Raw genomic sequence first — 21,894 nt, 5'->3', positions numbered from 1 at the left:
TGTTAAAAAAGCTTGACCCCAAACTTTAAATAGTCACTGCAGTTTCAGCTCAGTTATTATGTTCTGTATCTGTAACACTACACTAAGTGTCCCATGAAGGGTAAGCTTTCATGTCAGAACCTAGCCCCAGACTGTTTACCTTGTAAATGGTGCTAACCATGGATACCAGGGTGCATTGTGTCAGCCAAGGAACAAGGCATATTGGGAAATGTAGTTTTCCACACTGCCATATCACGAGGGTGGCCATATGTCTCTTGGGGCAGAGCAGGCTATGTTACCCAGTATGGGCTCAAAAACCTAGCTTCAAGCAATCCTCCTTACTCAGCACTCACCGTAGCTGGGAATACAGATTCATACCACCATGGCCATCATGTCTCATGCTTGTAGTTCTCAAGTAATTAACAATCTTCCCTTTCAAAAGTGTTTTAGTGGGGCTGGGGTGTAAGTCAGGGATAGAGCACCTGGCTAACATGCATTAGACCTTGGGTTTGATTTCCAGCAAAATACACACACACACACACACACACACACACACACACACACACGGTGTCCTGGATACTGATTTGTATGGTTGTACGGTCACATTCCATAACAGTCTCTGCTTTGGGTGTGGAGTCTGCATCTGGCCTGTGAGGATGTCATCTGCTAGCTACCAGATGAGCCATGGTTAAGTGATTAGGCCTAGTCCCTAGGGTTGCAAGGCAGTGAGGTAAGAGTATAGCTTGAAAATCAACTTTTCTGATTCAGAAAAGCAGTCTCTTACCTAGAGTAATAGAGAATTAATTTAGATTTTGCTTGGTGGGTTAAAAGTTTTTAGCATGTGATGGCACCCACCCATAATCCCAGCCCTCAGGAGGCTGAGGCAGGAGGATCACTGCAAGTTCAAGGCCAATCTGAACTACACAGTTAGACCCTGTCTCAAAAAAAATTTAAAAATTGCATATTGTTTTAATGTTTTCAAGTCATCTTTTATCTTGCTACATCATCTCTAAAAACTCAAATGATTACTTTGATAATTTTTATAATACAAAAACACATTCAGTTCATACACTTTTCCATATGTATGATACATTTTTAGTAGGAGGAAAAAAGATGACAATGAAACAATGGAGCTTTCAAAGTTCTGAACAAATATTTTCAACCTAGAGTTTCATACCTATCAAAATTATAATTTAAATGTGAATGTAATATACAGACATTTTCAAACGTGCAAAGTCTCAACGTACATTTTTAAAGGAAGCAATATGAGGGCAAAATCAGATCATAAAAAGAGTAACACATGGGATTCAGAAAACACAGAAATGAAGTAAATGGAATCACAAAAAGCACAGTCAATGTCTCTATTCAGAAACCCAAGAATCACTACTGTGTACCAGGCATAGAAGGCACTGTAAGGGCTGTTACCACCCAATGCCCTATTCTACTGTACCAGTTTTTCAACCCCAGAAAAGGACAGGGAGGTATTCCCTATTAAAGAAGGGTATAAACCAAAAGATGATAAGAGAAATAGAAAACAGAAAAAAACAAAAGGTAGCTGCAAGTTCCATGGTGATAGTGGTGTAGTAGGAAAAAAATAAGAGAACAGATAGCTCCTGGAAGCATGGGGGTGGGTGGGGGGTGGGCACTGTTGGACTATGGGATGGAGTTGACCTTGGGTAGAACAGAAACACTTGAACAACATGGGAAAAAAAAAACTAGCAAGAGGTATACACAAACTAAAGATGACAAAGTAAATTATCAACCTCCATAAAAACAAACAGTAAGAAAAGAACAATCAAGGGGTAAGGGAAGTGGGAAGGGAAGGGGAAAGGAAAGAAGGGAAAGGAAAAATTATGAGAAATGGAAAAAATGAAACAGTCTTTGTAAATAGGGAAGGGTGGAGGGGATGAAGGGAGCACAGGGAATGGGGAAAAAATAAGAACCAAGATACATCATGTACAGGTACAAGCACCCAATGATAAATGTAAACGTAATGTATACCTAAAATTTACCAATAAAAGAATTTAAGCAAAAAAAAAAAAAAAAGAAAAGAACAATCATAGTATATACTACACTGCTCAGAAGGGCATATTTACAAATGTCAGAAGCTCTCAGAATGTGGCCTACAGACCCCTTCAGTTTTACTTTCAGGAGATGCACATAGCAAAACTATTTTCATAAGACATTTGCTGACATTTGCCCTGGCAGTGTAGAAGCAACAGTGGGTAAAATTGCTGGCACCTTACCATAACTCTAGGTAGTAACAGCAAGTGTATTAGATTTGTCATTAGTTCCTTTACCAACTTATCCTTGCAATTTTTTAAAAATCCAGTTTCAAGAAAGTCCTTGATGAAGCAGTAAAAATTATTTTAAATCCTAACTCGAGTATATATCTTTTTAATATTCTGAGATTCAATGGGAAATGCATAAAAATTTTTGTGTAAAATTACAGTAATCAGAGAAAACCTCTTGTGTGTCTGAGTTACAAGTTCAACTAGCCAGTTTTTTAAAAGGAGGAATGATAAAAACAGGATATTTGACATTTTCTCAAAAGTTAATAAATGGCGGCATTTCCACAAAATAAATAGTATTTGTTGTCAATGATGAAATTTGAGCCTTTGAGTATCACCATGAACTCGATAGCTTCCTAATACTGATGAAATTGGTAGTGCTATTAACAAATGTGATTTGGAAGATCTGCTGACCTCAGCACACTGGTATTTGTTTTTATTTTATGTTATATTTTTGGTACCAGGGATAGAACTTGTGCTTGCAAGGCAGGCGGCAGCACCACTGAGCTAAAATCCCTGGGCCTCATTTTATTTTACTTTTTGAGTCAGGGTCTCCCTGTGTAGTTCAGGCTGGCCTTGAACTTGGGATGATCCTCTTACCTCAGGAAGCTCAGGAAGTGCTGGGATTATAAGTATGCACCACCATGCCCAGCTCAAACCAATATTTTTCAAATGACCAATTCGTGATGTCACCAGTCTTGGGTAACAGACTCATTTAAAATGAAAGATAGATCAATGAGATTTTAATTTAACAGTACAAAAAGTTCACCAACATGGTTTCAAAATCTGCATTGTAATAACCTTTAAGTAACCATCACTTGACTTTTAGTGAAATAACAAAGAAAAATACCCATAATTTTCTGGAAAAGCTATCAAAGTATTCCTCCCTCTTCCAACTACATGTCTGTATGAGCTTGGATTTTCTTCCTATATTTCAACTCAAACACTAATACAACAGAATAAATACAAACGCAAATAGATATGACAATCCAGCCACTTTCTATTAAGTTAGAGGTTAGATTTTCAAAATATAAATCAATGCAAGCTTTCTTACTAATTTTTATTGTGAAAATATAATTTTCATAAAACTGTCAGGAGTTTTTTAGTTTAAAATTATTTCCATTTTAATATTTAATACAGTAGCTTAAAAGACACAGCCTACTGTGATGGCTGACTGATTGTGTCAACTTGAGTAAGAGAAGCTCAACTAAAGTGGCTCAGCAATTCCACACCCCACGGTGAAAAGCCCACCCTAGGCTGGCTTGTCAACTGGATGGTATAAAGGGGAAATGAAGAAGGACAGATCTGCCTCTGTTTCTTCAGAGGTGCTCCAATTTTCACCATCACCTTGGACATCATCTCCTGGCTTCCAGCACAGACCTTCAGCCTTCTGGAGTAGGCTCTTCAGCTTTTCATCTCAGATCCATTGGCCTCCTGAAACAGACTCCCAAGAGACACTGCAGTGAGCTCCAGGCCTTCAACTGGATCCTTCGGATCTCCAGTGTGCAGACAGATCCTCTGCACTCTTCCATATCCGACTCTGCACAGCTACTGTAACTTAATCTTGTAAGATATACAAATATATAAAAATTTGCATCTGTTTTTCCAGTAAACATTGATACAGAATGTGGTACCAGAGTAGTAGGGTCGTTGCTGTGACTGTACCTGACCTTGGGGTTCAGGAGCCTTTGGAACTGGCTTATGGGAAGAGTTTGGAAAAGTTCAGAGATGCTGGCTGAAAAAGCAGAGCCGGAATACTGTACTTGACGGGAGATTCTGTTCAGAGCTCAAAAGACCAGAAAACTGATAAGAAATCCAGCCAGTGAAGACCAGACTCCAGAGGTTTCTGCTGGGAAGGACTGCCCTGGCTCTTGGACTCCAGACAATGTGTGTTAGACCTTGGCAGAAAGTTAGTCTGCATTTTGCTCGCATCCAGATACTTTCCATGACACTGAGATTAACTTGGCAGACTAATTAATCTGGCAGAAGAAATTTCAAGGCAGTCTAATGTTGAGGCCGTGGAATGGCTGCTGTTGGGGGCTTTCAGCCAGATCTACATTGAGAATGAAGAGCAAAGAGGTCAGCAGAATGATTTAAAAGGTTTTGAGTTTGGCCAGAAAGGAAGCACCAGTAAAGCTGCGGCCTGCAAAGACAGAGCAGAGGAGATCTTGACTGCTGAGAAGGAATAGAATAGAAAAATGGCCTAAGGATATCACATGAAACAGCAGCACTCCAGCCTCTGCAGCCTCAAAACTGATTTGAGAAGAGAGCCCGAGAGCACCATGTTCCAGAATGGTGGTGGCCTAGGGAAGCTGTTCCTCAGGATTGGGTTCATAGGCACTCGATCCCTACAGCCAAGAGAAAAGGAAACCTGGCTGGGTCTGCTCCAGCTGGCAGCAGACCTTGGCATCATCCACATGGTGCTGGTTTTAAATGCATGCAGAATGCAAGGAAGGTTTCCACCTAGATCTAGGGTTTTCGGTCTTTTTCTTTTTTGGTACCAGGAGTCAAACTCAGGGCCTTGTGCTTGCCAGGCAGGCGCTGCATCACTGAGGTACATCCCAGGGCCCCACCAAGATTTCACTTAGGAGGCCAAGCTGTGTGCCCCTAAGAGGGCACTGTGTGAAGTTGTGAGTGTGAAGCCGAGGGTGCAGTGGAGACCCCAGAAGTTTGAAGAAGCCAGGAATGTGGATCGTCTGAGGAAAGCTGAGCAGAGGGAGCAGAATTGGCCCAAGAGCAAAGCTGTGGGAGCTACAACCACCAGAAGTGCCATAAGTCCTCTGGAGTTTATAATTTGCCACAGTTCACATCAGATGCTGAACACGGAACTACAGGAATTAACATTTGCCCTACTGGATTTTGGACTTGCTCTGTTCCCATTCCTTTCTATCCCCCTCTTTGTACCTTTTGGAATGGAAACATCTATCTCACGCCATTGAATATTGGAAGTGTTTAACTTCCTTTTCATTTGTACAGTGGCTTACAGCTAAGAGTTTGCCTTAAATCTCAGCCTCTGGGCTTGGACTTTTCACCAATGCTGAAACTGTTAAGACTTTGGCAACTCTTAGAGATGGATTAAATGCCTTTTGCATAAAAGACATGCATGAGTTTCTGAAGGGCCAGAGGCAAAATATTATGGCTTGTGTCTAGATGTCCCCCAAAGCCTCATGTGGTCATTGGTGGGACTTTTTCAGAGGTGGCTGGATCTAGAGTGTGTGACTAATTCATGGTGCAATGCTGGATTAAAGGGTGTAAATCAGCCCACTGACTGGTTTGGCACCACCCTAATTCCAGTGGCCTCGATGGAATATAAAAGGGGCAGAAATAAGCTCCTAAGGTCCCTTGCTTGCTTTGCTACCTTTTGCATGCCATGAACTGTTTCTCCTCTGCAATGTTTTATCTGCCTTGGAGCCAGCTAACTATGGACTGAAATCTCTACAAACTGTGAGCCAAATAAACCTTTCTCCTTTAACTTTGGGCATTGGGTATTTTGTTTCAGCAACAAGAGAAGTAACTAAGACACCTACTATATATACCCTCAGTTGTTTTAAGGGAGTAAATGGATTCTAAAACCAAAAAAATTGAAAACTACCAGCACAGATGTAATACACATTAAATTAAAATTTAACCAAAATTGTAAATATTGTTTTACCACCCAGAATACAGAGATTCCTAATAAAATAGGTAGTAAAATATAAAAATGTACTCTGAACCACTTACCAGAAAGAAATGCTTTGGAGATCTATATTTATCCCTTACATAAACCTTATTTTATTCTAACCTGTAATGTCTGTCTTCCTTACTAAAACCAGGACCTCCTTAAAGCTAGAAAGTCTTTTTAAAATCCTGTCTTCTTTTACCTCTTTAACTGTATGAGAAATCATCACACCCTTTATCAAATAATATTTAATAATTGACCACTGAATAAATGATAATCCAATTCACAAAATTAGGTCACATTGCAGCAAATATTCCCCCCCCATTAAGTTTATTGGTACATTTTTGGTATAAAATACAGTTATATTCATCATTGGGATCTTGTACCATTACATGAGTCTCTTGGTTCTTTTTTTCCCCTTTCCTTGCCCTCCCTTCACCCCCTCCACCCCCCTTCCCTATACGCAAAGACCTTGTTTCCATTTTTTTCCTCTTCTCAGTTTTTCCTTTCTCTTTTTTCCCTTCCCCTACCCCTCCCAATTCCCCTCTTTTAGACCTTTTCTTCCTGTTACACAATATCAGTTATACATTTTTTAAATTACAATATCAAGATCTAGGAGACATTACCACAGATTTTACAGAATTTAAAAGGATATAGAAAGCACATTACAAAAATCTTTTTTGATATAAATTTGACAACTTCTAAGAAGTACCTTGGAAGACAAATTAATGAAACTAACTCTGGAGGAAATATAAAATTTGAATAGCACCTATTAAAGAAAGTATATTCCTAGCTTGAAAACTTACCTATATAACAACAGCAGGCTCATAAACATTTTAACTGATAAATTATATCAAACAATTCAAGCAGAAAAAAGAAGGAACACTTCTCTCCTCATTTTAGGAACTCAACATTGTGCTAATCCTAAAACTGGATAAAGATAATAAAAGAAAAAAGTATGAACATAGATAGCAATTTGTTTAACAAAACAAACTATTGGAAGTCAGATCTGGCAGGATGTAGAAAGTGGTTTTGTTATAGGGATGGCAGTGTTGGTTCAGCATTGGAAGATCCACCCCCAAAAGTCATCATTTTAGCAGAGGAAAGGAAAAAGCCATATGATCCTGTCACTAGTTGGAAAAAAAGTATTGGCCTAAATTCTACAGCTGTTCATGGTAAAAGCTATCAGGAGACTAGAAGTAGAACAGAAACTTCTCAACAGATTAAAGACATGTACTCCATACTTCCAGCAAGACTGCCTTATATAAATGGAGAAGATACAATGCTTTCTCCTTAAGGTGGGGAACAAGGGCAAATATGCTTACTCTTTATCTGTCCATTAAACTTTGAAACCTAGTCCCCACCAAAATAGTCTGACAATAAAATGACACAACTAGGATAGGATTGGCATAGCAGAAGCAAAATCTTTATATGTAGATGAAATGATCATCTACAGAGAAAATACTAAGAAATCTCTAGGAGCCCCTAGAACTTGTATTTGAATTTAGCAGGATTAGAAAACACAAGGTATATATAAAAATTCAGGTCTGTGCATACTTGCTATAAATGAAGAACTGGGTATTGAAATTTAAAAGTTATGTAGCAGTACAAAGGACCTAGAAAAGTTAAAAACAAAAACAGTGTTGGAAGACATTTAGTACCTAATTTTAAGAGTTCTTCTAAAGCTACAGTAATCAAGGCAGTGTTGGTGTAAGGAAAGACATATAGATCACTGGAATAAAACAGAGAATCTAGAAATAGAACCACACATATATGGTCCACTGAGTTTTGAAAGATTATTTAACATTAGCATTTTATAGAACATAAACTCAATTCAAGAGCCAACAAAGAGATAGTGTTTTCAGCAAACGGCACTAGAACACCTGGTATCCGTATATAAAAAATTAACCTCAACCCTTTTCTTCCATACATGAAAATAACTTGAAGGGATCTATAAACCTAAATAAGAAAGCCTAAAAGTATAAAACTTTAAGAAGGAATTATAAGGGAAAATATTTATGAATTCAGGGTAGGCAAGAACTATCCAGGATACAAAAAACATGATTAAAGAAAAAAATTGATAAATGAGATTCCATAAAATTTAGAATTTTAAGTGACATCATTAAAATGAAAAGTAGTCCTTAAACAGACCATATTTACAATGCATATAACCTATGACAAGAATATATAAAGAATTCTTAGAGCTCATTAATAGACAACCCAATTAAAATGTAGACATAAGAAGATGATAAATAGCCAGTATACCACAAGGAATGGGGTGCAACTCTAGAATCAGAAAAATACTAATCAGTACAATAATAAGATTGAATTATACACTCATTAGGGAGATGAAGTTAAAAGTTTTAAAAGCCTTGTCATGAATTTTTCTTTTTGTTGGATTCTCCCCCTTTGCTTTTAATTTGTCACGCCCAATGGATTCATTCTGCTGGGCTTCCTGGGGTTGTGATCCTCACTGTCTTTTCCTAGGGTATTATCTAAAATGTTTCGGAGTGCCGGTTTGGTATTCACGAAGTTCCTAAGGTGCTCTTTAACATGAAAGTATCTTATTTCTCCATCAATTTTGAAAGATAGTTTTGCAGGGTACATCAATCTGGGTTGGAGGCTGTTTTCCTTTAGGGCTTGAAATACATCACTCCAAGCTCTTCTTGCCTTGAGGGTTTGCATTGAGAAGTCTGCTGTGATTCTCATGGGCTTTCCTTTGTATGTGATTTGTTTCTTTTCTCTCACTGCTTGTAGAATTTTGTTCTTCTGTTGGATTTCTGGAATCCTAACTATTATATGCCTATGTGTAGATTTTTTTTGATTAAGGCTAGCTGGAGTCCTATATGCCTCACTTATTTGTATGTCAAATTCTTTTCCCCTCCTTGGGAAGTTTTCTGCCATCACTTCTGTGAACAGTTTTTTAATGTCATCTGCACTCTCTCCTCTTTCTTCATTGACTCCAATCAGTCTTACGTTATTCTTCTTTGCATCGTCTAACAGCTGCTGGATTGATTTCTCGTGTTCCTTTACAATTTTAAAGCAATTTTTCTTTTCCTCCTCACTAATTGCAATCTTATCTTCTATATGTGAAATTCTGTCCTCATATTGGTTCATTCTGTGCAGCAAATATTCTTATTTCTTCCATTTTTTATTTCTTCCTTTTTTAAAACCTATAAGCAGTACTGTATTGGAAAGTCACATTTGAGAATGAGAGCTCATTCAGCGTATTCTTAAGTCAGTGACTATGACTTCTAAACCCCAATTTATTTGCATGTAAATATACAGGAGACCACACATATATAAAAGTATATTCATTTCTATATGTCAGCCTTTTCTTATCTGTCATAACTTATAGCAAGCACAGGTGAATTTCAATAAAATCAAGATATTTTTCCCTCTCCCCTATCTTTTCTCCTCTTATACTTCACCATTTTATACCATTGCCACTCTTTTGATGACCAATGAAAGCTCTCCACCAGTTCCCAGCATCCTGGGATCTCAAGGACCAGAGGAGAATTAAGGCCTGATTGGCCTCCTCTGTGACAAAGGAGAAAGGCTGTACTTTAGGGTGACTGCATATTAGGGAAAAGTTAAGACAGCTGAGGTTAAGTTGTTTACCAGAGAGTACTAATGGATACTGGAAACCAAATGAATCTTGTGTTACCTTGATTGCTTGTGTCCCTGTTTACGTGAATAAAAGTGATGTGAGTCAAAGGCTCAGGGCCCCTCTGCCTACCAGAGGTAGGAGCCCCGACTGCCTGCAGGTTAAGCTGACTCCGTGTCTCTTTGTCATTCATCCTCCTTCACCCCTGGGTCAGGGAGGAACAAAGTAACGGGAGACTCAGCTACAGGTGGTACTCCAGGCTTGGGGCTCATGACCCCGAGTCGCCTACAGCTGACACCCATAACAGGGACCTGAGACCAGGATTGCCAACACTGGGAGAAACTAAAGCAAAATAATCTTACCAATCATATGATTTCCATAAAGGAGCTGCTCCAGAATTGCAGTTTTCCCCACAGATAACAATCCACAAACCACAACTTTGCATCCCTTTCCCATCTTCTCTCAGGATATCACTGTGAAGAGAATAGTCTTTATTGTTGAAATGTATCTTTTTCCTTCTTTTGAAGTTTAAATTTAATCAGTAATATATACACAGGATAAATTTCAAATATAAGAAAGACAATACAGAATAAGACTCTTTCCAAATCCCATTCCCCAGTCTTCCATTTGCTCCCTTAGGCCAATCACTGAAATAATTCCTTATCTTCAGAGATAATCTAGATTTACTGTAACATTACAACACACATGCACACAATTGGTTTATTTATTTATTTATTTATTTAGGGTACTGAGAATCAAATTCAGGGACTGTCAATTGCCAGGCAGATGCTGTGGCACTAAGCTACACTTCCCAGCCCCACAATTGCTTAAAAAAAAAAAAATTTTACATGAACAATTATTTCAGTATTGATAAATCTCTAGGAATCCAATAAAATCTTTAATCCTTAAAAAAGACTGCCTACTCATCAATGTTTACCTGGGAAAATAAACATTTAAGTAAAGCTTTAAAGAGGCAGGGACATAAAATTTTTGGACAAAGAATGGCCCTTTTTAAAAAGAAATATTAGTACTACTGTCAATCTATTCTCAGGAGAGTGAAAAATTGGATTTTGGTAGTCACACAGGCTCTTTTAGTCATACTTTTTTTTCTGGTACCAGGGATTGAACTCAGGTCCTTTTGCTTGCAAAAGCAGGCGGCGGAACCACTGAGCTAAATTCCCGGCCAGTCACACTGCTTTTTTAAGGAGGCACAGACAATGCTAGAAAAATTACCCAGGCACTCTAAACTAGGAAAAGGAAAATTCATTTTTCCTAGCTTTCCAATTTATATCCAAGAAACAGCAAGTTCAGGTAACATTTTTTTCAAACATCCTCAAGGCTTCTGTTTTCTAGAAGAAAGGAAAAAAAGGATCATTAAATACAACAGAATAACCTCCTAAAATAAATTCTAATTTTGACATTATTTTTTGCCATCTCTCACCAGCTCCTTCTTTCCTCCAGTTCTTACCTACAAATGGATATGCCATAATCCTAGCTAAAAGGGATGTCACAACTCCCTGTATTCAGAAACAACCGTAAGAAAGCAAATGCTGAATATCTGTGTTCACTTGGACTGTGACAACTAAAAATCCAACACAGAATATATCTTAATGGTGCCAGAACATTAGCTATCTTTGTACACATGTGTGTTGCCCAGCACTATTAGTTTTACCAACTCTGAAAACATTAAGCAACAAATGAAGTTTCCTTAAGTCTTCTTTATTTTCTCTAAGTCTGTAATTCTTTATGACCCAAATCAACCAGTCAGCTGACAGAAAAAAAGTTAATGCTAATATTAATGTAGCATTGTAACAATACAGCATTCATTTCTAGAGCAGAACACTGTATTTTACCTGTAAGGCAAATAACCATTTCTCTGTGATGCCACCATTATTTCCTGGGTAGCAAACACAGGAAATAATCTTTCTGTAGCCTAGATCTCTCAAGAATATTTACCACTTCCTTCCTGTGCACCAATTCTTGTAAGGGACTTTCTTTTCTTTATATTTTCAACATAACTACGATAGAAAAATTCTTTGCCTTTATCAATAAGGGCATAGCTTTATGTAACATTGATTATCTATGATATGATATCTCCTATGTCTGTAACTATAGCCTATTTTAAAGGGTTTTCAAGAAATGCAGGTACCTCTGAATTTATGGTTTTGTGTGTGTGTTGTCATTTTTTTTTACGGTGTCACAGATTGAACTCAGAGCCTCACGTTGAGCTATATCCCTATATTATTTTACTTTGTACTCTGAGACAGAGTTTGCTAATTTGCCCAGACTGGCTTCAAACTCATGATCTTCTGCCTCAGCCTCCTGAGTAGCTCAGATTACTGGCATGTACCACTGTGCCCAGCTAAATTTATGATTAATGTCATTTATCATAGGGGTCTACTCTTTCCACATGTTGTGACTTCTTGGTAAGTTATGATACCACTGAATATTTCTTTCAAATGTTTTCTAATGATAATAGCCAGGTGTGGTGGTGCACGCCAGCACTCAGGAGGCTGAGGCTAGAGGATCACCCCAAGTTCAAGGCCAGCCTGGGCTACAAAGCAAGATCCTGTCTCAAAAAAAAAAAGAGAATTTAAAGGAAGCTGCCACCTAGGCATCTACAAAGAGTTTGAAAAAGAAATCTACCAATCTACTGGAATATAGAAAAAATAATGGCAGTGCAATATAATTCTATCAGAAAAAGTTGCTGTTGGAATCTAAACTCTAACTTTTTAATTGTCATTTCCCTTCCTCTGAAAATGTCAGCCTCTGTAGAATTTCTAAATATCAATCCTTACCCTTCTTCCCTTCCTGTTCAAATGGGTATAAGTAAATGCCCTTTTATCACATTATACCAATCTTCTAAAAAACTCCAGTGCCTTAAAAGGGTGGACTGACATTGTAGCTAAAAGAAAGCAATAGCTAGCCACAAGAGAAAAAAGCAAAACAAAACATCAAAAAACAAACCCAGTGATTCATACTAGTAACAGGAAAGCAAGTATGAGTGCAAGGAGCTGCAGCAAATTGGGAAAATGGCGAAGCCAAAAGACTCCTGAGAACTTAAGATCAAATGCTGTACACCAAAGACCCTTTGGAAGTGATCTTAAAATATGTGCTTAAAAAGTGGTACACTTTGATTGTACTTGGATGGTTCACTGATGCTAGGATTAGCAGATAAAGTTAGTCAAGAATATATTATTATTTTGTATTTGTGTGTAAGTATATACAAATAAACTGGGGCGTTCACTTCGATACTGCCAGAAAAGACTTCACCAAGGACAAAGAGTAAAGCTAACTGAATACAGGTAGCTCAAAACACAGGCTAAGAACCAGGCATAATAGTGCATACCTGAGATGGGAGGCTTGCTTGAACCCAGGAGTTGACGACCAGACTGGGCAACACAGTGAAACTCCATCTCAAAACAAGCACAACATCAGCAAAACAAAACACACTAGCTAAGAAACTTAAGATTTTTCTTTTTTTAGGAAGAAAAGAGAAGGATCAAACAGACCTCAATAAATACTTTACACTATGGAAAGGAAAACAAAGATAAAAACATAAGTGTGATTAATCAGAGCATGGCTGAAATATTCTAGGTTCCTAGTTGTCTTCCAAATTGGAAACAGTACTACTGAAGAAAGCAGATTAGTGACCCGCTAGCGTCAATTAAAAAGTATGAAGCTGGGGGCAGTGGCGAATGCCTGTAATCCCAGCATTTGGGAGGCTGAGGCAGGAGGATCGCCACAAGTTCGAGGCCTGCCTGGGGTACATAGTGAGTTCAGAGCCAGCCTGAACTACGTAGGGAGGACTTGCCTCAAAAAAACAAAACAAAACAAAACAAAAGTATGAATCCCTTATAAACTGTATTTTTATTTTTAAAGTGTTATGATATAACATACAGCATAGAAAAATATATATCTAATCTGTAACGTTCTCATTATTATCAGTGTCTCAAAGGCTAGCAGAGGCAAAGACAGTGACCACTCTAAACTTTTTTTTAAAGATGGTCTCCTTTTGCTGCCCAGGCTGGTACAGAATGCTCAGACTTAAATGATCCTCCAGCCTCAGTCTTCCAAGTAGCTGGGACTACAGGTACATGCCACACACCTGGTGACAGCTCTGAACTATTTATTGGTCATAATTTTTGCAGGAAAAACTTACTCTTTGGGCCAGGAATGTAGCTCAGCAGCACAGCATCTGCCTGGCAAGTGTGAGGCCCTGAGTTCGATTACGGGTACCAAAAAAAAAGCACACACACCTTACTTTCAAGTTAGTGTAGATATGTGGGGGTTTTCTAACTCAAAATATGTAAATTCCTCTACATGGAAGTAAAAATAATTCATTCTGAATAAATAACATAACAACACACAGAAAGAATACTTTGTTCCCCCTATATAATTCCTATGACAATAATTCACATAAAAATATAAGTGCTTCTCGTGCCTAAATATACCCAGATTTACAAATAAAAACTACTAGCTGAGCATGGTATGCTACATATCATGCTACATAGCATGAGCACATGCCTGTAATCCAACACTCTGGGAGGGTGAGCCTGAGAGACCACGAGTTCAAGCTCGGCATGGACAAGAGAGACCTTGTCTCAAAAAAATTCAAGAGGGCCTGGGATTTAGCTCAGTGGTTTCGCCGCCTGCTGCGCAAGCACAAGGACCTGAGTTCAATCCCTGGTGAAGAAAAAAAAAAAAAAATTCAAGAGCCAGGGATGTAACTCAGTGGCGCCACGCCTGCCTTGCAAGTGCAAGGTCTTGAATTCGATTCCCTGGTACAAAAAAAAATCAAAAAGGGCTAGAGATGTAGTTCATTGCTAAGGCCCTGATTTCAGTTTCCAGTACTGCAAGTAAGTACTACTACAAGCTTAGTTCCATTCGCATTATGCTTCATAATACAGTACTAAATTGAAATACAATTGTAATTATAAATATCATAAGCATAATATAGCATAAATACAATAAATGTACAAAAAGGTCACCTGCAGTACCCTGGACAGGCAAAGAATCACATGAAGAGATCCTGGGCATGGTCAAGCCTCTTAAATCTAGTTTCAAGAGTTTGGAAAGCCACAGAGTAAATAGATGACCTTTAGGTTCCTTTCAAAACTGCCATGCCAGCTGGACATGGTTGTGGACACCTGTAATCCCACTACTTGGGTGGCTGACACAGGAGGATCACTGTGAGTTCGAGGCCAGCCTAGACCACCTAGTGAAACCCTGTCTCAAAAAAACAAAACGAACCCAAAGCAAAAGAGCAAAAAACCTGCCATGCCATGAGAGGGGAAACTGCTTATCCAGAATATGTATCAACACTGAAGTTAACATAAAATGCAGTACTTATAGTTTCTTGTAATAGTTCTTACCCTAAGTAAGAGATTGCTGGACAACAAAACTCAATCTGTGACCTACTAAACTTCATCTGACATAAACAACTGAGAGAGCATTTTTAAAAGGGAAGATCCAAAGCTGTCTGAAATCCACATTGCTTTGCTTTATAGAATAATCAATAATATTGTTAGAAAACACATTCGATTGTCCACTCCTATGGAAAATACCGAACTTTATCAACATTCTCTCTGAGGAATCATCAGAAACAGCTTCCCCAAACTTCCAAATAAGGGGATCACTCTATTTTTTTTTTTTTTTTTTGGTACCGGAGATTGAACTCAGGACCTTGTGCTTGCGAGGCAGGTGCCGGAGCCACTGAGCTAAATCCCTGGCCCCATTTTATTTTTATAGTAAAACAACTTCTATGCAACTAGAAAGATACCAAAACACTGTTAACATCACAGGAAAGATGTTATAAATCTGAAAAAATAGCATCAGATGAGTAAAACTTCTACACTGCATATTTACTTATATAAACATTATGGCATGTAATACTTTCACATGTAAATATTTTTACCATCATAAACATTCAAAGGGTTTTGCAAGTACTTCACATAGTGAAATATAATAAGCAGAGTTCAGCTTACCATTCTTTATTTAATAGTGAGGGCCTACCTTAACTTCAAACATCAGAGACAAACTAAAGGGAAAACCAGAAATGATCTTTGTCTTCAGGAAATCTCAAAATCTAATGGATATACACATACAAATCCCACTAAACTGCTAATTGAGAAACTGCACATCGAAAAAACTGCAAAACCAATTGATAAATTAATAGTGATTATTCACATTCCCCACATCATCTTTCCACATGATTCATTCAAATAGGCAGTCACCCTAAATTCATTTTCCCTTGAACCCCGAATCTTGATCATGATCCACCGGTAAATCCTGTTCTGTACCTTTGAGATATATCCAGGGCTGCATCGATTTCCATCTTCATTACTATTCAAGGGGCCTGAGGCACTATCTCTCTCTCTCTCATCTGGTCTGATCTTCCCAAAACCCTATTCTAGTCCCCAAAACTTGTTACTATTTTCCAAGGTCAAGAAATTTAGCGTGTGTAAGTGAATTAAGTCTTTAGATACAGAAACTATCCTTAGATTATGGGGTGGAGCAGAGCAACGTAAATCACTACTGTCTGTGACAGGACCACCGAAGAGGTGCGAGGAAGTGACTGGAAGGTGCAGGAATGCAGGCAGGGGCCCACTAATGCTGCCCCCCCCCCGCCCCGTACAGAAGGAACAGTCCTAGAGACATCTTGATTTTCACCTAGTATCTCTGCTTCCACCTTTTCTCTTTCCTTTTAGTCTCAAAGTAGCAACTCAAGTTACCCTTTTAAAATATAAGCCGTATGTTCAAAACCTTCCAGTGCTTTCCAGTCTTAGGCAGTTTGAAATCTTAAGTCCACATAAAAACCTTCACCTCTCTGACATTCTGTCCTACTTTCTCACAGGGCTGACGCAAGCCACGGTGGATCCCTGTGTTTCTTTTTGCGTCCTAGCGTATTTCAGCCTTGTCACTTCTCCCTTTGCCCCGGTGAACTCACCAGCCTACAGACCAGCTCAAATCTTGGGCGGGTTATTTGTCGCTTGGGGCTGGGGAATGGCCCGAGGGCCTCGAACAGGCATTAAAACGCACTGTACCAGCGAGATACACTCCCAGGCCTGAGGTCTCTTCCAAAGGTTACTACTCGAGAAAGATACCCTGAACACTCCATCAAAAACTGTAACCGCCACCAGGTGTTCCCCAGGATAAACAAGTGAGGCCGTGAGCCTCACTGCCGTCAACTGCCCCCTGCGGGTCCTTGGCTAACGCTGGAGCCAGAGCTGGAGCCAGCTGTGTGGGCGGCCCGTCCCCCAAAGTAAGCCCGGCACAGCGGCGGGGTGCTCGGCGCCGGCAAAGGGCAACGCAGTGCTCGCGCCTTCGGCGGCAACCCTCACCCCAGCACCCCTACCCTTTGCTGCCCTCGACGCTTCCCCCTTAGCGTGTACCACCAAATGGAACATCTACAGTACTTACGTTTACGGTTTGTTTCCAAGAAAGCTAAAATTTCTGCGTTCGCTGCGGCATCTCCAGCTAGGATAGTGCCTGGCATATATGAGCTATTTAATATATTTTATACTTGTTGGGTGAATAAATAGGGGAGGACTCTTACAATGGCAAAAATGTAGTTTTTTTAAAGGCAAATATGAAGGGGGGCGCAAAACCATTAACTGACTTACAAGGTAAATATGATTCACTTAAGCCTTGGCCACACATAAAAGGATTAGGAAGGTAATTAAAATCACACGACTGTATTAAAAATATTCTGGAAGCCCAAAAAAAGCCAGTGAACTATTTCTCGATAAAGAACGCAACGCAAAATGCCAGTATTTTCTCGGCATTTCTTCCCAAAGCATTCGCACCTGCCAAACAGGTCTTGGCAAATAATTTTGCTTTTCAAAACAACAACAACAAAAACACAAACTGGTCTGACGCTAGCAAATCTGGGAGAAAACGCACACACAGAAAAGCAGGGAAACGAAAGGCGCCGAGCCCCAGCACCCACCCCGCGCTCGGAGCCGGGCCTGCGGGAAGGAGACGCGCGGGGCCCCTCCACGGAGGCCTCGCTGCGGGCTCGGAACCTTCCTGACGGAGACCGGAGAGGGCCAGCGCCCCCGGGAACCAGCGGCGACTTCTCAGGTGAGGAGTGAACGAACCTGTGCGCTGCAGCCGAGCTCTCAGATACCAGCGCGCAGGATACGCGACTCCGCAGCGGTCCAACGCCACCAGCTTTAGGGCCCCGCCCTCAACTTGCCTCCTCTGAGCCGCAGGAGGACACGGTCCACCCCCGGCCAGACCTCGCCTCTCTCAAGCTCCGGTGCCGCCTCTCAGGCAACTATTCCTCCAAAGGAGCTGGGGGCGGGAAACAAAGGGTTTTGCCCAATCCCGGCCGAACCTCGCCCACCGGACTCGAGGCCGGAACTACATATCCCATGAGGTTCTGGGTGGCAGCCGCGTTCCACCGGAAAAGGACTTGCTGAAGTGGGGGAGGAGCTCAAAAGGGATTGTGGGAGGGAGGCTTCTTCCTTTCCATCTGGCGGCAGCCATCAGGTAGGCTGGGTGGTGGACCTTCGCTCTTCCATCCGCCGCTAATCGCTCTCTGTCTCAGCCATCCGAACTTGCAGACCCTGCGTCTTCGGGGCTCCTCCTGCCTCCTCTGCGGCGAGAGCCCAGTCAGGATGCAGGACCGCGAGAACGTGGAGAATCGTCCCCACGGTTGGGGTGGGGGAAGACGCGATGGCGGCGCGAATTCTAGCTGGGCCGCAGAGCCTGAAGGAGGCGTGGGGCGGAGGTATGGGAGGCTAGGCCTTGGGCAGCCAGAGCGAGCCTGGCACGTTGGATGGGGTCAGTCAGTTTTACTCGAGAGGTCACCCTTGTTGGCGACAGCAACACCATCTTTTCCTGTGGTGTCGGCGACATTGCCTTGCGAGCTGGGCCCTTGGGAACGCGCCGCCTGCCGTGGGCATTCGCCTTCTAGGTGTCCAGATCCAGCTCTGTTCATTCGTCCGACCAAAAATGTGCGTAGCGCTTCTGGCTGCTCCGTGCTGGGCGTACAGAGGCGGCTGTCCGTGGGCGCGGAGATGGGGGGTGGGCTCCGGTCGCCTGCAGTTGCAGAGCCATTTTCATTCCCGGGGTTTTTCTTCGGGGAGGTAAGAACTAAGATGGACGGACGTATGGTCTCATTGTACTTGAAGCGGGTGCTGTTTTTTCATACGCAGTTTTGTCTTGAAAGGTAAGCCAAGATGGGTGCGTACAAGTACATCCAGGAGCTATGGAGGAAGAAGCAGTCGGATGTGATGCGCTTTCTTCTGAGGGTCCGCTGCTGGCAGTACCGCCAGCTCTCTGCGCTGCACAGGGCTCCCCGCCCCACCCGGCCGGATAAAGCGCGGAGACTGGGATACAAGGCCAAACAAGGTGCGTGGTCTCGTTGCATAGATGTTTGAATTACTGTATATTGGTCGAGAAAAGCTAGAAACGAGTAATTAGCAAGTCATTGGTGACCCATTGTCTTCCTTGCCATAATGTTTTGGCAGGACAGTGCTACTAGTAATAGTGCACTGAAACTACTACAGTATGTACTGTCGTCTGAAGTGACAAGTATGTAGATTACATATGTGCAAAATAGTCTGCCTCCCTTTGTAAACCCTGGAGTTTTAAAAAGCTAGTCTCAAATGTGTTTGTGTGTAGGTTATGTCATATACAGGATTCGAGTGCGCCGTGGTGGCCGGAAACGCCCAGTTCCTAAAGGTGCGACTTACGGCAAGCCTGTCCATCATGGTGTTAACCAGCTAAAGTTTGCACGAAGCCTTCAGTCTGTTGCTGAGGTAAACAGTTTTGAGTAGCAGTTGTATTTATCACTTATTAGCGGTAGTGGGTAAGAAGGATTTGAGTGACTGCAGATTTATCTGTGGAAGCCTTACTGTGTATAACACGAGTTGAACTATAATCTTTGCAAGAGTAGTTGCTATCAAAAACTATCAGTGTTTGTTACCAATCTGTATTTGTGTATATGCAGAGAATGTTTTATGATTGGATTTGTGGAACCCAAGCTTTTACACTTGATCTTAGCCAAAAGGCGGAGAAGTGATGGAACCCAAGCTTTTGAAGGGCAATAACTTGATGTTAGCAGATTTCTAGATGCTAAATTTATTTGTTACTAATCTTAGTGGTCAGTTGCAGGTTACCTTCTGGATTAGTAAATTAAGCTGTCTCTGTTGTATGGGTTAGTTAGCAAACCAAAGTCTTAATTCCTTCCACAAGCTAAGTTTGTTTTTCAAAGAAGAGGAAATAATGTAGAAGAGAACAGATGTGCCTGCACAATTTAAAATGTATACTAAAACTTGAAGAAATTTTTGCTGATGTCTAAGTTGTATTAGAAAAAGACAGGGTTGCAGATGTAGGTAGAGTGCTTTTCAGCATGCAGGAGGCCATGGGTTCAGTCCTTCAGCAAGTGTGTTTTTATCTCGTGTATGTCAGCCACTGTAGGAAGTTCTTAATTTGATGAGCTAAGTGAAAACCCTTGGTCTCTTGTCTAGTGGTGACCTAGTGTTAAGTTAGGATTCTACTTTGCTACTGTACACAATATTTCAGGCTGACTTTGGGCCTTTTTTCCTGTTTTAGGAGCGAGCTGGACGCCACTGTGGGGCTCTGAGAGTTCTGAATTCTTACTGGGTTGGTGAAGATTCCACATACAAATTCTTTGAGGTTATCCTCATTGATCCATTCCACAAAGCCATTAGAAGAAATCCTGACACCCAATGGATCACCAAACCAGTCCATAAGCACAGGGAGATGCGTGGGCTGACATCTGCGGGCCGCAAGAGTCGTGGCCTTGGAAAGGGCCACAAATTCCACCACACTATTGGTGGTTCTCGCCGTGCAGCTTGGAGAAGGCGCAATACTCTCCAGCTCCACCGTTACCGCTGATAGAAGTAATGTTTGTAAAGTTCATAACCTAATAAATAATAAACAATTTAGGACAGTCCCGTCTGCTTAAAAGTGTTATTTGTTAAGTAGTCTGCTGATTATTTCATGAATGCTTTGTCAAATGAAAGTTAAAGTGCAATAATGTTTGAAGACTATAAGTGATGGTGTATCTTTGTTTTAATAAGCTTTTTTGTCTTCGCTTTATCTTATTGGGGAGTTATATGTCAGTGTTTAAACATGCTGTGTGGTGTATGTAATAGATGTAAAGTTATTTAAAAGAGAAGTGCTAAAACTAGCCCTGTAGATCTGTTTGGTGCATGTAATGAAACCTCCAGCTTTATTGGAGTAATGCAATGCTCTGCTGTTTTGAAGTGGCTGGTTTTTTGGAGTTTGGCAAATACAAACTTGAAATCAGATAACCCTGTGTCATGATCATATGTAGAAAAGATGGGAGCTCAAAAGAATAAACCTGTTGCCAGAGTTTTCTCTTGGAAATGAAATGAATTTGGCTTAGCCTAAACAAAATTGCCTGTCTCCACAGTACCAAGTAAGTTCACGTGAAAAGTCCAAATTCCTGGTTCGCTCATTTGGCTCCATGGAATTCTGAATTTGATAGATACTGGATATTAGGTAAATGAATTTACCTTTAGGTTTGTGAACTAGTCATGAAGGTAAGGGTGGAAAGCTGGTAATCCAAGAGGCCATTCTGTAGCTACATGGTTGGGAAAAAGTATTGGCCACTTAAAGATATGTTTTATGTACCCAGCAAACTGTCTTGGGTCAACTTGATTTATCCACTTCCAGAAGAACATTAAGTCAGTTGGTGTCACTGCAAGTTGATGGCTTTTTAATCTTGTCTGTTTTCTCATCCCTGGTCAGACTACTGTACTTTTCAAAAAATTTGCTATTCTACAAAGACCGCATTTCAATTCAGTTGTATCTTCCAGCAGACAGGTACTATTTACCAGGTGAAATTTGAGTGTGGGAGAAATTGCCCATTAACTTTTTCAAATTCTGGGTTTGCTGACCTAAGAATGGGGGCAGGGGGTTCCTAACTTCAAAATATAATTGATGCTTTCCATGTACCAATTTTTGTTTTTATAGGGATTTCAGAAGGGTCAGTTGATTTCCAGAAAATACGTGTTAACAGACAAAACCTTGAGACCTGAGCTTTCAATAAAATGAAGAAAGGGCCCATACATTTTGTGTGTAAAGGTTGTTTAAAGAATAAATGTCTACTAAACTAAAACAAGTGGGCCTTCTGTTAGTCTTGTCATTTTCTAGTGCAAGTTAGAAAAACACTTAAAAATTTATTTAGCCAGGTGCAGTGGTGTATGACTGCCTGGAATCCCAGCATTTAAGATGGGACAGGAGGGTTGCAAATTGCCCCCCAACGTGGCACTTTAGCAAGACTGTCAAAAAAAAAGCGGGGATGTAGCTGAGTGGTAAGTGTCTCTCGGTTTGAGAGAGGGTGAGGTTAGTAGCAT

The 21,894-nt window shown here is 40.7% G+C and overlaps 2 protein-coding genes across 13 annotated transcripts in view; one reads left to right on the top strand and one right to left on the bottom strand.

The window, feature by feature from the left end:
* The window catches only part of Nkiras1 (NFKB inhibitor interacting Ras like 1), a 51,959-nt gene extending 34,126 nt beyond the window's left edge, over positions 1–17,833 (bottom strand). For 3 of the 10 annotated variants that reach the window (XM_087182212.1, XM_087182213.1, XM_087182218.1), the window contains exons 1-2: positions 17,638–17,831; positions 9,898–10,008 (exon numbers count right to left, since the gene is read on the bottom strand). In XM_087182212.1, the coding sequence (XP_087038338.1) occupies positions 9,898–9,991 (94 nt within the window). In that variant the 5' untranslated portion in view covers positions 9,992–10,008; positions 17,638–17,831. Of the gene's footprint in view, positions 1–3,617; positions 3,705–9,897; positions 10,009–10,768; positions 10,885–12,884; positions 12,934–17,637 lie in introns of those variants that run through there. The other 7 variants (XM_087182214.1, XM_004857766.4, XM_021238728.2 and 4 more) reach the window with 6 other exon arrangements.
* Positions 17,834–17,912: 79 nt separating this feature from the next.
* Positions 17,913–20,465, top strand: Rpl15 (ribosomal protein L15). Of its 3 annotated transcripts, none has more exons than XM_004857763.4 (4): positions 17,913–18,031; positions 18,714–18,895; positions 19,169–19,305; positions 20,102–20,465. In XM_004857763.4, the coding sequence occupies exons 2-4, from the start codon at positions 18,724–18,726 to the stop codon at positions 20,405–20,407; spliced, it is 615 nt and encodes a 204-aa protein (XP_004857820.1). In that variant the 5' UTR covers positions 17,913–18,031; positions 18,714–18,723; the 3' UTR covers positions 20,408–20,465. The 3 variants fall into 3 exon arrangements, with proteins under 3 accessions (XP_004857820.1, XP_087038333.1, XP_087038332.1); XM_087182207.1 differs by having other exon boundaries at positions 17,999–18,272; XM_087182206.1 differs by having other exon boundaries at positions 18,012–18,498.
* The last annotated feature ends 1,429 nt before the right edge of the window (positions 20,466–21,894 follow it).

Source organism: Heterocephalus glaber, unplaced genomic scaffold (assembly GCF_053883595.1).
Source record: "Heterocephalus glaber isolate CG9 unplaced genomic scaffold, H.glaber_assembly_v1.0 deba00001472, whole genome shotgun sequence".
NCBI lineage: Eukaryota > Metazoa > Chordata > Mammalia > Rodentia > Bathyergidae > Heterocephalus > Heterocephalus glaber.
The sequence above is the reverse complement of the archived record's forward strand: the minus strand, read 5'-3'. Positions and strand labels throughout refer to the sequence as shown.

Bases quoted from the DNA above. Each gene is read 5' to 3' on its own strand.
- Rpl15 (XM_004857763.4), top strand. From the start codon at position 18,724: ATGGGTGCGTACAAGTACATCCAGGAGCTATGGAGGAAGAAGCAGTCG. The intron at 18,896-19,168 runs GTGCGTGGTCTC...GTTTGTGTGTAG, and splicing joins GGGATACAAGGCCAAACAAG to GTTATGTCATATACAGGATT. The intron at 19,306-20,101 runs GTAAACAGTTTT...TTCCTGTTTTAG, and splicing joins GCCTTCAGTCTGTTGCTGAG to GAGCGAGCTGGACGCCACTG.